The sequence below is a fragment of the Nomia melanderi genome, chromosome 7, assembly GCF_051020985.1.
Source record: "Nomia melanderi isolate GNS246 chromosome 7, iyNomMela1, whole genome shotgun sequence".
In the NCBI taxonomy this organism is placed as follows: Eukaryota; Metazoa; Arthropoda; class Insecta; order Hymenoptera; family Halictidae; genus Nomia; species Nomia melanderi.
In genome coordinates, this window is record NC_135005.1 from 2,391,013 (window position 1) to 2,408,064 (window position 17,052).

Here is a 17,052-nt window from a genome sequence, read left to right on the forward strand (position 1 = left end):
TTATAAATTGAATATTCTTTATCGATTCTATATAAATAAAACAGAATTTTTGTTTAGTGTAAGATGTTAGTCACTTGTATTTAGTTGTGTTTATAACATACATAAATAGATCTATCCATGTAAAGAAAACCAACAAAATGTACTATTAATATACCCTTTATATAGAAGTACATCAATTTATTAAGTTACATACAATAAATGTTTGCACAGCCTCTTTTCAGTAACGTTAAAACAATGAAAAATGTATTTGTATTTTTATGCAATAAAAATTTCTAATAAAAAGGATTTGACATGTATAATAATGAAATATGTAAATCTAAATGTCTAAGCAGTCACAACAAGTATTTAAAAACAAGTTTTGGATGAAGTTTTAAATAAACAGTGTTTTCATAACATAAATGCTACATTCATGATACTCATCCCAGTGATAAAGTCTTTATCTCTTACAACCGTATATACACTCAGTAACTGAATCTGTTTTTGTATACATGATTTCTTCTTGAACTCTTCATGAATACTTTTTACTTATATGTAATTATAATGTCATACAATTTTTTTGGTCAGTTATAAATTTCTAATAATTTAAATACACTATATAGTTTAATTAAAATGAGATTTAAAATAATATCAAATTTTCCTTGATGTTATTGTATGTAAAGTAAAATTGAATTCAGTAATATTCACCAATGTACACACTAGTATCCTCAAAAATACATTTAAAAACTCAACACTCGTTGTATTTACGTTATTTTTGTAACAAACATGATTGGTGCTTGAGTTCAACATTAAAAGTAATGAAGAATGAATAATTTTACATTTTCAATACTTTATGAAAAGATAAAAATTAAAAAACATTACTGGATTATTGATTAAAATAATTAAAAATAAATTTCTTAAAAAAACATCTGTCTATTAAATTAACAATTTCACATATTTTCTATGTTTATTTAACTGTTCACCAATCATAAAATAAAAACTTATACTTAATATAACTATTTTTAAAATTACCAATAGAATGAATTTTGGAGGAATTCAGTGGTACTTTTGTACAACGATGAAGCACTTTGTCTTAATCCAGTAAACAGAGATACAACACCCTCCTTTTCTTCTTGTTCTTCTTCCTCAGGTAAGTAATCTGGCATATCATCCGTGTCACCATTGTCACCATTTGTATGAATCTACAAGCAAATACTCTTAATGTCATTTCAAATGCTTTAGCTGAATATTTGATTGAAAAAAGAATTTTTTCTATATGCATTTGTAATATTTAACTCTGTAAAAGTTTAAACAACAAATGACTATATGTATCATACTGAGATTCCTTATATTCACATACCTACAAATAGCAGAACCTTGCCGTACACATCTACAGACTTTTGGACTTTATGTCATATTCGGCTAAACATTTTGTCCGGCTATTGCCCGTTTTGGAAGTAAGCTCGATAATACTTATATATACTTACTAATTTAACAAGATATTCTTGGTTTAATTTATTTCTTGTAACTAATCTAGCTTCCATGTTCTCCGTATTGTTATGAATAGCTTCTGCAATCTGTTTTGCTGTGACATAACTTAAAGTGCGCATTGTAACACGCTGATGTTCTACATCAACTACAAGGGAAACCAAGCCATCGATTCTTATTAATGTCGATTCCAATTCTGAACGTGTTTCCTATATAATGTTTCATTAGGATTAGACAAAAGTAGCAGTGTATGAATTACATATGTATCAGTTATGTTTACCGGTAATAAGCCTTGGACATGTAATACGATAACATGAGTTTTTAATTTCTTTGGTTCGATCACTCTTCTGCATCGACTACGTAAATTATATATTGGTGGTTTCATTCTTTCTATATCATCTTTTATACATTGAGCTCGTTTGGCTATCTTTGGTTCATCAAAATTATATTTATTTATAACGGCATCCAAAGCTTCACGAACCCCAAAAGTAGAGGTTATGTGTACATAGTTATCCACATTTTTAACAAACAATTCTAAAATATCTATACCCAGTTCAATAATCTCGAAATCCTGTGCTTCAAGAACATAGGCTACATATGAAAGAACTGTTTTATCCTGGAATAAAAAGATTATGATAACAATAATATAGTAATATATTAAATGAGAAACTTTACCTTTAAAATTGTGTCATGATTTGCAAAATCCTGAGCCAACTTTTTATATGTTTCTAGCGTTGCTCTTACTTCTTTTGGATCTATAGAATCGTCCACGTCCATTATCTATAAGCGTAATGTTTACATTAACTTGATCATGAAACAAAATGATCAGAGGCAACGAATAGTGTATTCTTTCATATTATACAATTATCTGATTCTGTGAATATCGGTAATCACTTGAAAATGAATGTAATTCTGTTAATATTTTTGTGAAACGGAACACTGAAGCGATCACAATATACGCATCAAGGTATTTGAACGTTTACACGTTCACAAAGCTGACAACATGACATTTCCAAGCATAGAACAAATTTTAAACTGTTCACTAGGTCAAGTTCTAAACCTCTATAGTTTAACTATAATATGTGCTATCTCAAATTAAAGACGATCTGCTGTTTAAAAGTTTTAAAGAATCGATAACTAAAGTCAGTGCGAACGGACTTACAAGGATTAAAAAAAGTAATACCAGACTAAATAGCCTTTTGCTTAAATGAAATTTCTCATTAAGGAAATATAAGGTACATTTAAATGTACACTTTGATAGAAAATATTTTGTGTACAAAATTTGTCTTAAAAGGTAATAATCTATAAAACGTGTGCGTTTGACGTATATGTATACACATGTGTAGGTATACACTTATGCGTAATACCATGTATGTATAAATACATGTAATACACATGCATAATTCAGATAGATGTATCGGTATTACCCTACGTAGTAATAATAGCAACAGTCATGCTAATGCCAGCTGCTGCCAAATTGTTTGATGACGCGCATATTGTAGTACAGTAGCGAAACTGGTGTTTGGATGACGTACTAGAATAAGATGGCCGACATTAGCTCTATCAACTACCAACAGCACAACACCCGTATTACTTCTCTAATGAACTTCTTTCTTATTTTACGGAATCGGGAGCTGTAGATTTTTATTAGTGTTTTTTTAAGCATTTCTGAAAAGAAGTCAATGTAGTAGACGATCTCTAACGGCTGTTGCGGGTAATAGGGAAGTTAAATTGAACGACACGTAAAGTAGAAACATACAGCTGACGTATTTTCAGATTCACTTGTCAGGTGACTGTTCGCAAAGTGTACTAGTGTAGAGTGGACATTGATTATTAGAACAATGGAATACGTACTAATAAAAGATATACGGCCGGGCCAGAAAAACATTAATGTGGTGTTTATTGTTCTGGAAGTTGGCCATCCTACTATCACTAAAGAAAACCGCGAAGTTCGAACGTTTAAAGTGGCGGATAGTACTGCTTGTATGAATGTTTCAATTTGGGATGAACCTGGTCAACTTTTAGTACCGGGTGATATAGTTAGATTGACAAAAGGCTATGCATCTGTTTGGAGACAATGCCTAACACTGTACTCAGGAAAAAATGGAGACATTCAGAAAATTGGAGAATTTTGTATGGTTATAAATGAACAGTTAAACATGAGTGAACCAAATCCTGCTTTAGCTCAACAAATGAGTAATCAGAGTGGATCTGGTCCACCTGGTAGTAATGTTAACAATAGCATTACAAATAATGGAAATGCAAATAATATTGCTGGTCAACCTGGGAGACAACCCTTAGTATGTTTCTGAATACTATACGTATCAGTCTTATTTTTGATATTTTTATTTTTATTTATTTCCTTGCAGGCAATTCAAAGTAATTCAACAACACCCGCTAGTGGTACATCAGGTAGTTCTACAACAACAAAAAGTGGAAATGGTAGCAATGGAAGTAATGGTGGAAATAGTGGTAATGCTTCAGGACTCCCAGGTGGATCTGCAAGATATTCTGGTGATTCAACAGCAAAAACAACAGTTACAACAAAAACTAATTCTCGTGGTCGTGGGGGCTATCGAAATGGTGGCCGTAGTGATCGTAGATAACACACAAACAAAAAGCGACTAATTATATATGTGTAATATGAATATGAAACTGATTACATTCAGGACGACTGTAATATAATGTTTTTGTAACAATCCTGTATATGTGTATTCATGAATCAATGTATACGATAGAGTCTGATTAAAAGAACATATGAGTTGAAGACAATTAAATTAAAAACACACTTAATATTGTCATTAACGATTAATCAAATAATTAAATTATTTGATACAAATATTTTTTATTTATGTGTGTATTAATTTCATATTTAATAAGTTAGTTCTTCAAACAATTTATATTAAGAGATTGTCTTCAATTCATAATATAAGTATCAGAATTTTTCACATTCTAGTAAATTAATATAATATATAATACGAAGTATGTAATCTGCATTTAATTAGTAAATAATTTTGTTTAGTAGTATTTTAAAATATATTTTATCAAACAAACAACTGAAACCTTATGTGTGTATAAGCATAATTTACACTATGTATATAGTATAAAATAAATTTTAAGTAATCTTGCTGTATACAAATGTTTTATTGAATGTATATTGTACTATTTGTCTAAATTTCATTTAACTTACATAGTGCGTAACTGACATATTGAAAGTTATGAAGAAAATTCTATGTCTATTTCTTCCAGCTTTTTATTATTTTATAATGAATAATATTATTTTATAAATAACAATAATTTCTTAATCATTTAAAAATGGATATTTTATTTATTATTATTTTACCATTGTTTAATGTCAATGTAAGCAAATGTTTTTAGAAAATTAATCCAATAATTAATAAAATTATTATTTGTTATATTTATTGAAGAATAATAAATTGTAAAATAATATTTATATAATTATGTGTTTATATTTGTATCGATACGCGAAATCAAAGTTTTGAAGCAGTTAAAAATTTGTACACAGTAATTAAGCAATGCGAAAATGGTTTTTATTATATTTATGGCAAAATTTGAATTATACACAAAAAATTATGTATGGAAATAAAAGTAAAACTATTAACTAACGACTATTTAAGTTGTACACTAAATTTATTACAACGGAAGATGTGACCAAAAATTAAGAAGACAATAATATTTAAGAAATTGATTAGACTATAACATTCTTTTTCTATTACGTAGCTTGTAGGTTATGTCTATGGATGATTCCACACTACAAAGTATTTCTAGGGAATTGAAATACAGATGATTCTCGTTACTCTATGTCAATGACATTATACATATACGACAAATCTTCTAACAATAAGTTAGTAGTCTATTAGCACAGACCTAGGACATAGACCTCAGAAATTTCCACTGCTGTGGGAACTAGTGTGTTTGCCGTAGATGGTGCCACATGTGTTTGAATTATAGCTTAGTTGGTAATTTCTGAGCTATATTTATTATTAGATTTATAAAGAAATGATAAACGCGTCTTGTATCTTTGAATAACTTTTAATGAATTGGGTAAATGTTTACTACAAATGAAAAACATGTTATAAAATTGACAATCTTAGCAAGAAAAAAATATAACAATCGGCAAATACAATGAATTAATAAAGAAGGTTAAGAAGTTTTCTACCATTTCGGCAGGAATACGTCACAGAATCATGGAATTAATATATAAATACGCGAATTCAAATATTATTTATTTTAAATTAGAAACTCTTTTTATAACCTTTTAAATATGATTATAGTGTAGGATATTTTAAATTAAGAAATGATCCTTGAATAAGACAAATTAATTATAAGTTAATAGCAAAAGAATTAAAGATATTAATTTTAATCATGCGATGGAAAACAATGATGCATAAATAATGGCACTACATAATATTTTAATTAACTATCAGGGTGGGAGAGATATCTGCACTTTTATATTCATGTTCAATAAACGAAATACTATAAAAATCCAATGTACATACATTTAACGAAACTTGCACCACCATAATACTGTTGCAAAATTTTCAATATTAAGAGATGTAAAATGACTAACTTATTAAAGCTGTCGAATACTATGCATTCACATTCATCTTGTATTTATTTTTTGTTTACATAATTCAGCCTTAATGACGCTCTATTTATGTTTCCTACAAGCATACACTTTCTTGTACAAGTACTACATATATTATATAGGAGAGAGTACAGTACTGACGAGAGCTAGTTTTAGTTTCTTCATCCAAACAATAACACTTTATTTTAAATTAACATATTTAATATCACAATTATGAGTAACATATTTCGGGGCTATACAATTTATTCAATTACTTTCGATGTTTTGAGGTATTACACATATATATTAATATTTAGTAAGTTAAAAGTTACTTTTAAAAGCTAATCTGTGATATTTACCAACTAACTAAAGCTGTGATTTTTATCAACTCTAGCTCAAGAGACAATAAAATTTAAAGCGGTCGGTCCTATACAACTCTCCCGTATAGCGTTTTTGAGAACCATGATCATACTATTACTATTAGATTTGATAAGATATTTAGTTTATCTTGTTTCAAACGAGTTTCATAATTAAGTAGAACATCTACGGACATCATTTTTCTAAAGCTAATTAATAATGCACAACACGCATAACATGTCAGTCGTTCGTAAATGAGAACACAAGTTTTAATCTTGAGCGGTAATTGTATCACCATCGGAAGTATGTTGTATATTTTGATCCTGTACGGTATTTTGTGGCTCCTCGACATTAGGACTCTTATCAATATCGCTGTCAGACGATGAATTATCTTGGGGTAATTCGATACCGTGAGTTAAGAGGTTAGTTATCCTTTCAACGTCTACGGTATTATCCTGCTCGTGTATTTTTCGGAGAGCGTTCGAAACAATACACAGATCGCCTCTAAGTTCACTGACCACAGCAGTGATCTTCTGAGCGTCAGTAAGAACCTCCACGGACTGCGTATAAGGATTGTACCGTAATCCAAATGGACGTTTTATTTGACTCGCATATGACCTAAAACATACAACCACATGATTTCGAGCTATAGGTAGAAAAACAAAGTCAATCTTTAGAAAAGTAAAATATTTATGCACTTCTCTTGACCGAAATTACTATTCATAGAATAATTTGCGAAACTTGCCCAATCCATACCATGGAATGCAGAGAAATTCTGAAGCGTCTAATAATAAAAGTTATTTGCATGCATTACATTTATGTATTTTAATGCATATTAATTTTAATTTTGTTACTTTAAGTAAATTACTATTTTGATAATGAATTGGATTGTTCTGAAAGAAAGGGGTCATGCTCGATACAGTGTATTTCAGTACGAATTAGTAACTTGATTATCTCCACTGTTTCTGAAGATATGAAAAAAGCATTATTAACACAAGTTGTTCACTATGATGAAGACTATAATATGACAGTAATAATTTTTTTGTAAGTGAAAAAGTTTTCGAGATTTCAAGGTCATTTCCATTTTTTAAAAATAAGCTTATATGTTTTTTATGTAAAAATGAATGCATCTGTATATTCTTTATAAAAAAGGTGTTTTTCTATGTATGTTGAAAAATGTTTAATTTCGGTGATAGTATAATTTAAATTTCGTTGAGTTCTTTAGGTCTTCTTATTCAGATCTGCTATCAATTCATAAACACTATACTATTTTACGCAAAAGAGTATAGAATTTTGTGGATACGTAGGGACAGGATACGTAGTTCCTGCATAACTCAAAGCGGTTAAAGTAGAAATTGATTTGAGTAAAAAAAGAAATACAAGCGTACCGCATTTTCTCTTTTGCCTCTTCGAAGCTTTCCGTGTAGTAATACGAATTTTGAAATGCAGTGATAATGCATTCGGTTCTGCATGTGATTTCCGGTTCAAAGCGGAACGTTTTTTCAGGAGCGGCAACCGCGTGCTTCAATTCCGCAACGGAAGACAGCAAACCAGCCCCGTAGACTCGAAGTACACCGTCTTGTTTGCACAACCCGAATTCCACGGTAAAGAAGTACAGCTACGGAAGGAAGAATAAAATGAAAGGGTAAGTATATAGAAAACGGGAAAATAAGTTCTTTGTTTCCGGTCGGAAATAAATTTTCGTAAAGTTTTAATGAAACTGAGGAACTGCCTCGAGCACGATACACTCACTGTTGCCAATTTATTGATGTCTTCGTCTGAAGCACCCAGGGAAGCGAGACCAAGTTCCTGGGAAAATTGAGCGAAACTTGGATTCGCTAAAAGCGGCATGTGCCCTAACAATTCGTGACAACAGTCTCTGTAAATGACGGAAAGAAACTCGTAGTAGTAATTTTCCAGAATGGGATTTATAATTAATGCAAATGGAATTAATGATTGTTATATTTATGTGGGATTTTACTTAAGTATAATTTGTTTATTTATAAATGACATATTTCGCAATTGGTAGTACAATAGAATCTAATTAAAGTTGAGTTTACTGTAAAGTATACTGCGGATTTTATTATTTTTGTTAATAATATTATAGAATTTCATAAAATTAGTTTATATTCAAGAATTTCTGGAGCTATAATAATTAGAATTATATGTTTACGTCAAGTTGATATGTAAATTTTAGTAGCTTATTCTTCAGTAGTTTATATGGGTTTAACACTAGAACTACCGTACCAGTCAAAATGACTGATTTAGATCTTTTTATTTTGCAATTATTGATATCTTGAAAGCATTGAATATTCGAAATAATCCTGAAAATAGATAGTATCATTTGAATATTATAATGAATATCTAAAGAAAGTGAAAATAATCTATTATTACAATTTTTATAGAGATTACGTATTAAGAAGAATAATAGCATTAATACATTTTAGAATTAAGGGAAGCTATATAATAATAATTGTTGATGAATTAGGTTTTTCCGGATTATTTATTTTAGTAAATTTATGTTGTTTAATAAGAAATAGACGATTAATAATTATAAATAAAGGATTACTAAATATTTATCCTAGAATATCATTAATTGTGATATATTTGTGATATATACAAATATATATTGATGAAATTCTGATTGCACTATAAAACTCAGAATGAAAGTAATTTTAATAAATTGTAAATGTAGAATTGCATTAAGTAATTATATTACGAAAATTGAATTCTGTTTTACAGTTTCAATGCATATTAAATCTTGATATAGTTGTAATTTTATTTTATATTTTATACTTATATAGCTTATTTTATAATTGATATAGCTGTAATTCATTAAAAAACAATTAGTGCCGAATTAGAGATTCTAGCTTCTTAATTTATAATATTGTGCAAGCGCGTATGTTGTTCATAATGAGACGATAATACGATTTTTATGCTCAATGTTGTATTTTATTTTGAAATTGTAATTACTGAATAAATGATTATATGTTTAATAATATACTCACGGTTCAGGCGTGTAAAATGGATCAGATGAGTGTCGGATATATTGGGTACAGTGAAACACGCGGAAAGCAAGTCCTGCCAAAAAGTCTCTTGGAGAAAGATAGCCGGCTACAGGTCGAAGTTGAAATCCAGTCGTTCCTTTTGCCATTTTTAATTGTTTTTTGATGTTAATAATTAATTAATTTCGAGCAAATTTCATTATCTATTGGTGAACAAAATTCTTGTATCATACTTACGTTTCAGAAAGCTATTTACATCTTGTAATTGTGGTATATTATCATCTCTGTTGCAAGAAATACATCGCACATTGTAATTCATTAAATTTTCCATTGAATTGCATTTTAATTACATCATATGGAAGTTTACATTATAATTTTGGAAAAATCTATTTACCTGTAACCACAATATTTTACAAGTTTTGGCCAGTTCTCTAAGTATTCCTTACATGCGTGTTTCTGGTATAACTCATGCAATTCACGGAAAACAGTTCCCCTAAAAAGTAAACGATGTTTAAAAGCAAGTAATAGTAGTTTTAATAAGGAATCGTTAGAAATATCCTTGGATATCAATAAGAAAAGAAATCGACAAAAAGGATCATGTGGTTTAATACGTTTTACGTTAATTTTAAATTCAATGTATTGTGATTTAATACATTTGCGTTCTTTAATTTCGCGTAAAATTATATGTTGTTTACGTATGATTTATTAAATTGTAGGATCATATTTTTTAGAATACTTTTAGCTTTTAATTGTCTGGCATAAATGTTTAAATATATTTTCAACAGCAACATGTTTTTTAAGGTCAAAAACAAAAAAGCGTTAAACATGTTAATGTTAATATAGAATTCCATAAAGATACAAATATTTTTCTAATTAAGTGTTAGTGAATTTTGAAACACATAATTTAACACTAATTTCTTATTGTTATATAATAATCGTTAATACAGTGTTGCTTATTCTTTGGAATATATACAAAAAGTTTAGTTTAATTTAATTAATTCCTTTTAACTTTGTCGAGTTCTTTAAATTCACCTATAATAAAAATGCGTTGTATTTCAGAATGTAGAAAAGTGTAAAGGATTCAATGTTATAAATTATAATTTCATACTATTTATTTACATTTCACTCTCACTGTTATTTTTGAATTAACTACCTGTATTTTATTTGTATAAATTACACTAATTAAGAACACTAATTAAACAGTTAATAAATATTATTTAAGTGTCTTGTTCAACAATGTGTTTTTCAAATTATTAACAATAAATTGTTTATCCGCTGTTGTCTCGGATGCATTCAATAGCAATGGGATTAGAGGAGCTTCGAGATCGCGAGGATAAATCGAATCAGGGCAATTAAGGGGCGCATTCAGCGCCAAGCAGTCTTAGTTTGTTCACATGTCGTGAAGACGGAAGATGGAAGACAAACTCTCCTTCTTGGATTGGCAAGATTCAGAAATGAAGCGGAAACTCGCGGGCGTATCGAACGAATGATCGTTCCTCCGTCGCTGATTACCTTCGTGTTTCTAAAAGCACGCGCGATGATTTCATGTAACAAGCGGAAGTTTTGAAAAACTATCAAATAATGATTTTAATATCACTTTTATCGAGCATGCATTTTACAAAGTGCAAAGTGTCATTCAAGTTTCGTAACTTTTAATGGATTTTAATTTATGGAAATCGGGTATAGGTACTATTGTACATGATATTAGTAAATATATTACATAACTTTATGGACAGTTTGATGGCCAATATCATGGCCAATAGGCATGAGTTTTCTCAGGCAACAGGTATCAAGTTAAAATACTCGTTTTTACGGTCCGTGTTTGATCATAAATCAAAATATGTATTAATACTAAATGAAAATTGTATTTTAGCGTGAAAATAACAATTGTTTCGTTCATTTCTAAGGAAAAAAATAAATTTGTTTCTGTGAAATGTACGACTGTTAAAGTATTACGTAAAAAAATAAGATATTTGCAAACCATGTTCTGATTTCCTCTGGCGTGTATTGAATGCGAGGAATTTGTTGACCGCTGAAAAAACAATAATTCCATGAAAAAATGGTTTAAAAAATACTTTTTTTTTGGATTACTTGGTATTTTCCACATACTATCTATAATTGTTCGCAATATCAGCGAATTGTTCGCGACGTTTGCGATACACGGGATCTTTGAAGCCCTAAAACACGAAAGCCGATTTATTTTTTGAACAAATTTATTGGAAAAAATTGATGTTGATAAAAAAAGAACGTACAGGGTGATCAGCATCTAATTCAGACCCATACATAAGCACTTTTTGAGCTTGATCTAAGTCTGAGATTTTCCGTGGGAACCAGGGCATGTCTACTTCACTGAAGTCTGCAAAATTTGAATGTAATGATTGGTACTTTGCATAAAAAAATGTTTGTCAAGCGTTTATACTAAATGAAATTAAACGTTTTATATATAACGAGAATGGAGACTTGTTTACTCAAAGTAAATATAAATTTAATTTCCTTTAAGTATCTATTTGTATTCGCTTGAAAATTTACGAATTAAGTAATGAAGCACGATCGTTAAGTACTAGTATATACATCAAACGAAGAAAAAAATAGTCACTCAAATGTTTAACACTTTACGGTTCGAAATATTCTTCATTTTGCACTTCGAAAATACTAACACAGTTATTTAATGGCACTTTAACCAGTTATTTCAGAGCATTTGAGAATCACTCAAATTGTAATTACCTATACATAGTATGATTACGAAGTTACAAATAATTATAGCAAAAATTGATAGAAGTTGATGAAAGATTAAAAAATACTTTTGAAATAAAGACTATTGAAATAAAATTGAATGTTAGTACATTCGTGACCAGCAAATTTTTCGCTTTTCTGATACTCATTTCCGGTGAAAATGAAGGAAATTTTGAATTAATCACCGCACCTTTCTGACGTTATGACAGGGACAAAAATTAGTCCTGTAACGATCTGTTCTTTGAAATGAAGAACTTTCCATTAAAGAAATTAGAAACGGAAAAGAGCAGAAGAAGAAAATATTTTGAAAGTTATTATATTTGAAAAGACGTAAATTCACGTCAGCGGTTCCGAATGTGTTAAGTGTGCTTCGACATAAGAATGCCGAAGGTTAAGCCATAGTAAATTTTTATTAAATACGAAATTATGTTACATTAACAACTCACCGAAACTTGGCGCGGCAGAAAGTGATGGAGCATGTGGAATACTTCCCATTTGCTCATACTGAGCCAAATTAATGGCAGCTACTTCGCGACTCAACATTCTGGTTAACTGTTCCATTTTCATTGTATCACATTCGACATCGACGAGAATTTCATATTCTGAACCACGGCGCATAGATTTCCGTGACTCGATGTGCACAACATTTACACCCAGATCCTTCAAGCAGGATACATAAAAATGTATTTCATTGTTTAAAACTGTATGTATTTAACAATGGTATTTTATAGCTGAATTTTGAGATTTTATATATTCTAACACTTCCAACCGAAAAATAATGCTAAAATAACAATCATAATTATGTTTATTGTTGCGAGTTTCTGTTTATTAATTACGGATGTCATAAGTAATCTCAAAAGCTTTGCTGACAAGGAGACGTCACAGTAGATCATCTATTTTGATAAAATTTTATTTAATATATTCAGAGCAAAAATCAGCAGATCCATATTCGGCTATTTTCTTTAACACTTGATATTTATAAAAATATCTAACATTCAATTTTTTCGATTTCGGAGTTTGTCTGTGCCAATCTCTGTACCAAGAGTTCCAATCCGTCTAGGATCAACATTTCTTTTCCTTCTTTCTTAATAAATATATTTTTGTTAGTATTTTAAAAATGTTTTACTCTTTTAAATGAATTTTTTCTGTTTCCTCCTTTTTCTAATTTATTATAATTTTGTATTTGCTATTTCCACTGTTATATACAACTGTTTACTATTATTTACGACTCTACCGACTGCGTTACAGATACTGTTACGATATAGTATTTAAGTATCTTCTGAAGTCGAAAAAATTAAATGTTAAATACATTTATAAATATCGACTATTGAAGAAAATTTCCGAACCTTTGTAACGTCTCAATATGAGAGTATGTGATAATAATATCAGAATCAGATTCGTGAGCACAAAATGGCCGACCACTCTTTACATCAGGAGAGTTGGAGTTTTACACATATATGTTTGTACATTAATTATCTTTGCGTGTTCTGTTTCAATGAATTAGATTCATTTTTAATACATGTTAGTTATGTGTAATAAGAAATTTAATTAAACTTTTTAAAATACACTATCATTCTTTGGAAACTGTAAATAAACACAGTGTTAGTGTTTTTGTTCCAGAGAATACAGAAATTATATAAAAAGTTATTTTCTTAATTTTTATGTTTTAGGTATTTATAAATTTTATTCAATATACACCTTTATACGACATCTTGAATAAGATTGAATTAATATTTTGAACGAATTAATTCAGTGCAAGTAATTTTTCTTCTTTTTAGTTAATGTGAGAATAAATAATTTTTTCTAGGAAGTGTTTCTTTTTTCTACAGTTGTCAATTTTTGTCAATTAAGTATGATTGAATCATACCTGAAAGACTTGTAGAGCTCGTGCCAAACCACCGACTTGGTTTTTTAAGGAAAAAATGACGGAGCTTTTGGTGTCATTATTTGGTCTGCGCTCGACCATAGGGATCTGAATGAATGAAAGGACATATCTATACAGTATGCTGATTTATCGAAATATGTTCATTCGTACTTATCATATTACTAAAAATTATATGTAATTAAAATATTTAGAAAAATATTTATATCAAGTGTATTAATAATATACTTAATTAATAATGGAAATAATATGCAACGAAGAATGAATTTCATATAATATAAAAGCAGAGAAGTAATATATTTTGAATGATGCAAGATTATTATATACGATAAGCATCAAACGATTGTACATATTACCACTCTTTTAAAGTAATTTTCTCAATGAAAGCTGAATATTGATCTTCGAATGAAAAAAATATGAACTCATTTTTGAGTTTTTATTTAGTGCCAGGTGATATAAAGAATTTAGAGATACTAGTTACAGTAAAGGAATGAAACACATGCTATATTATCTCTGATTTTTTTCTGGTTTCTGAAATAGAGATTATTCCAATAAGCACATTTAATTAAGATTGATAATTTTTTATTTTATTCATAACTCAATGAAATTTCTTAGTTAAGAAAATAAGGTTTTCTCTGATTTTAGTTTCAAAAAGTACTAGATACTTATTTTCATCATTAGGGTTGTTTCGATTACAACAATTTAATGACAACTCTAAACCTTCATGCGATAGTTATTCCTTTCCCTTCCTTCACAATAAATTATCTTAGATAATCGTACGAAGGCAAACATAACAAAAAGAGTTGCACGATCTTACACAAATGATTAGACATTCAATATGAAAATCGACAGCAATTCTACACTTTCTCCGAAGTCAACATACGTCGGTCGATTTGTGAATAGGACTTCCTTCCTTGATGGTCCAGTGTTCGCCTCTTCTATACAGCCACACCCCGAGTAGTCCTTTACCGGATCCACTCATAATGACTTCTTTCGTATCAAAAATACTCTATAACTTCCCGATGAAATCAAATGTAAACTATACACCGCTTCCAATGTACCAATAGATTTTACGAATTGCCTCGACGATTCGAGGATTCCTTTTCGAAGGTACGGTAAACGACGACAGGATGTAAAGACTTTGAACAAAACGAAAAGTAAGACTCGAGCCTGAGAGTTCAATGATTCACCCCTTCGATGGGTAGAAGCAACAGTGTCCGGGTACCACTGTCTTCGGCTCTTCTTAAGACCTCGGTCCCCTCTGCGTACGCGTCTTCCTCAGTGATGATCTCTACGCGATTGGTCGACGCACGCCAGTACGACCATTCCCCATTGGTCGGATAGAACTTTTCATGGGGTTGAAGCGGAGTGTTGGCTCACCCCATTTAACTGTAACTGTGCCGGTTGCAGAATGTATTCCTTGTGACGTCACTGGAACCCACGAGATGTGGGTGGCGCAAGGGACGATGAATGGGAGAAGAGATTGCAAGGTCTCCTGTAGAAAAGTTATTTTTTTTTTCTCCGGCACGGTTCCTTTTATTTTTCCATTCCTAACCAGTGTCTCCCTTACACGCTTCGCGCAACCAGTAGACCAAGTCTATAGGTTTCTGGGACAAGTGAAATTAGCCAGCCACGGAGAAGACACGAATTCGTTAGATGGTGCCAGCGATTACTCGTGACTCTACGTGCTCGTGCTCGTTTAATCGTCAACACCGATTTTGTGACGTTCAGTTGGATTTCGGTTTTGATTGCGGTCTTGGGACTGGAAACTGGTGTGCAAGAGATTCCCTGATACACATTATTGTTTGAAAATATTTGGACACTTGGTGGAACAATTTTTGAAGAATATTGTTGATATTTTTAGTGAATAAAATAGTAATGAATGTGTGAATTTTTATATAGTTAAATTTGTCATATGCAGATAATTAATAATGGTAAATTAACGATCATGAAATAATATACTATGTTGTATTTCAATTTGGTTTTTTTTCTGTGATTTGTGATTATAGTACGGGATTATTTTTAGGTAGTATATAGGTGAAACTTAAAAATTTTCAGGATTAAATAAAAGCTTCAACGCCTATTTCTATCTAACTTACAATTGTTAACAGAATTTTATCGCAATTTGTATAGTCTTCTTATTTTTTAAAGTGTTGTGTTTCATTTTCCTTCATCATTTTACTTTGTTTCACTCATTAAATTAAAATTATTAAATTTAAGTTACAATAAAATCAAAAGTAAAATACAAAAAATATTCCGTTTAGAAAAAAACGATAATTTTAAGATGGTGCTCTTACACTGTCATGTATTTACCAATATTTTCAACAATAATAGTTTAAACATTCGACAATATTCTTTGAATTGTTGATGAACGAAACAGGTGATTAACGGTACATGGATATTATTTTTAACCACTTCAATTTTTTGGTATATAGGATATAAAAGCATTTACTAAACAAATATCAATATCTCATATTCAAAGAATAAATGGCGGGTTTTCATCAGGAAATTAAGTGCACCTTAAATTACTAGATCTATCAGGTCTAATACTAATTAATATTACTCTTTTGATACACTTTTGATACTATTTATTTAAGTATCGAGTAAAAATTAATCTATACTATTATTACCATTATGAAATTCACACTTTCTGTGCATAAAAACGTTTTTAAGTTTTGGTGCTCAGATTATCATAGATCAACTTCAAAAATGCATGATAGAAAAACGACATGAATTATTACTAGGCCTAAGACTTCCTCGAAGGTAGTTTATCAAAAAACTATGCTCCATCCTATATAATACTACAAGATTTACAATTTAAATGTGTATTATACAACAAAATCAAATAGCGTCGGAGCAAGTATAAAATCCGCCTAAAGACAAGGAAGCGACTTCCAACCGGAAGTGCGGCTGTCCTCCGAGGGATTGAATTTTTCTGAATGAGACAATCGTTCCCGCTTTGTATTTCTTTTCCTAGAACAAAGCGAGCGTTTCATAAAAGCTCGAACCGCTGAGAACGGTTC

The 17,052-nt window shown here is 30.1% G+C and overlaps 3 protein-coding genes across 12 annotated transcripts; 1 reads left to right on the forward strand and 2 right to left on the reverse strand.

The window, feature by feature from the left end:
- Positions 1–63: 63 nt before the first annotated feature.
- Positions 64–5,415, reverse strand: LOC116424266 (armadillo repeat-containing protein 1). 10 transcript variants are annotated; one of them, XM_031970438.2, is made up of 5 exons: positions 5,353–5,415; positions 2,140–2,244; positions 1,745–2,080; positions 1,464–1,673; positions 64–1,178 (listed from the first exon to the last, which is right to left on the reverse strand). In XM_031970438.2, the coding sequence occupies exons 2-5, from the start codon at positions 2,239–2,241 to the stop codon at positions 1,005–1,007; spliced, it is 822 nt and encodes a 273-aa protein (XP_031826298.1). In that variant the 5' UTR covers positions 2,242–2,244; positions 5,353–5,415; the 3' UTR covers positions 64–1,004. The 10 variants fall into 10 exon arrangements, with proteins under 10 accessions (XP_031826298.1, XP_031826300.1, XP_031826302.1 ...); XM_031970440.2 differs by lacking the exon at positions 5,353–5,415 and adding an exon at positions 5,092–5,321; XM_031970442.2 differs by lacking the exon at positions 5,353–5,415 and adding an exon at positions 3,224–3,273.
- On the forward strand, positions 3,281–4,545 carry LOC116424267 (SOSS complex subunit B homolog). The gene is made up of 2 exons (XM_031970444.2): positions 3,281–3,764; positions 3,834–4,545. The coding sequence occupies exons 1-2, from the start codon at positions 3,306–3,308 to the stop codon at positions 4,068–4,070; spliced, it is 696 nt and encodes a 231-aa protein (XP_031826304.1). The 5' UTR covers positions 3,281–3,305; the 3' UTR covers positions 4,071–4,545.
- Positions 5,416–6,140: 725 nt separating the features above from the next.
- Trhn (tryptophan hydroxylase) lies at positions 6,141–15,229 on the reverse strand. Its single transcript, XM_031970128.2, has 12 exons — positions 14,913–15,229; positions 14,015–14,119; positions 12,594–12,807; positions 11,667–11,770; positions 11,524–11,591; positions 11,396–11,446; positions 9,809–9,907; positions 9,652–9,698; positions 9,418–9,553; positions 8,162–8,288; positions 7,798–8,027; positions 6,141–7,027 (listed from the first exon to the last, which is right to left on the reverse strand). The coding sequence occupies exons 1-12, from the start codon at positions 15,009–15,011 to the stop codon at positions 6,679–6,681; spliced, it is 1,629 nt and encodes a 542-aa protein (XP_031825988.1). The 5' UTR covers positions 15,012–15,229; the 3' UTR covers positions 6,141–6,678.
- Positions 15,230–17,052: the final 1,823 nt, after the last annotated feature.

Bases quoted from the DNA above. Each gene is read 5' to 3' on its own strand.
- Trhn (XM_031970128.2), bottom strand. From the start codon at position 15,011: ATGAGTGGATCCGGTAAAGGACTACTCGGGGTGTGGCTGTATAGAAGA. The intron at 11,447-11,523 runs GTATGTGGAAAA...TTGTTTTTTCAG, and splicing joins ATTGCGAACAATTATAGATA to CGGTCAACAAATTCCTCGCA. The intron at 9,699-9,808 runs GTAAATAGATTT...TTCTTGCAACAG, and splicing joins GTAAAATATTGTGGTTACAG to AGATGATAATATACCACAAT.
- LOC116424267 (XM_031970444.2), top strand. From the start codon at position 3,306: ATGGAATACGTACTAATAAAAGATATACGGCCGGGCCAGAAAAACATT. The intron at 3,765-3,833 runs GTATGTTTCTGA...ATTTCCTTGCAG, and splicing joins AACCTGGGAGACAACCCTTA to GCAATTCAAAGTAATTCAAC.
- LOC116424266 (XM_031970433.2), bottom strand. From the start codon at position 2,861: ATGTGTATTACATGTATTTATACATACATG. The intron at 2,081-2,139 runs GTAAAGTTTCTC...TTTTTATTCCAG, and splicing joins ATCATGACACAATTTTAAAG to GATAAAACAGTTCTTTCATA. The intron at 1,179-1,463 runs GTAAGTATATAT...ATTTGCTTGTAG, and splicing joins AAGAATATCTTGTTAAATTA to ATTCATACAAATGGTGACAA.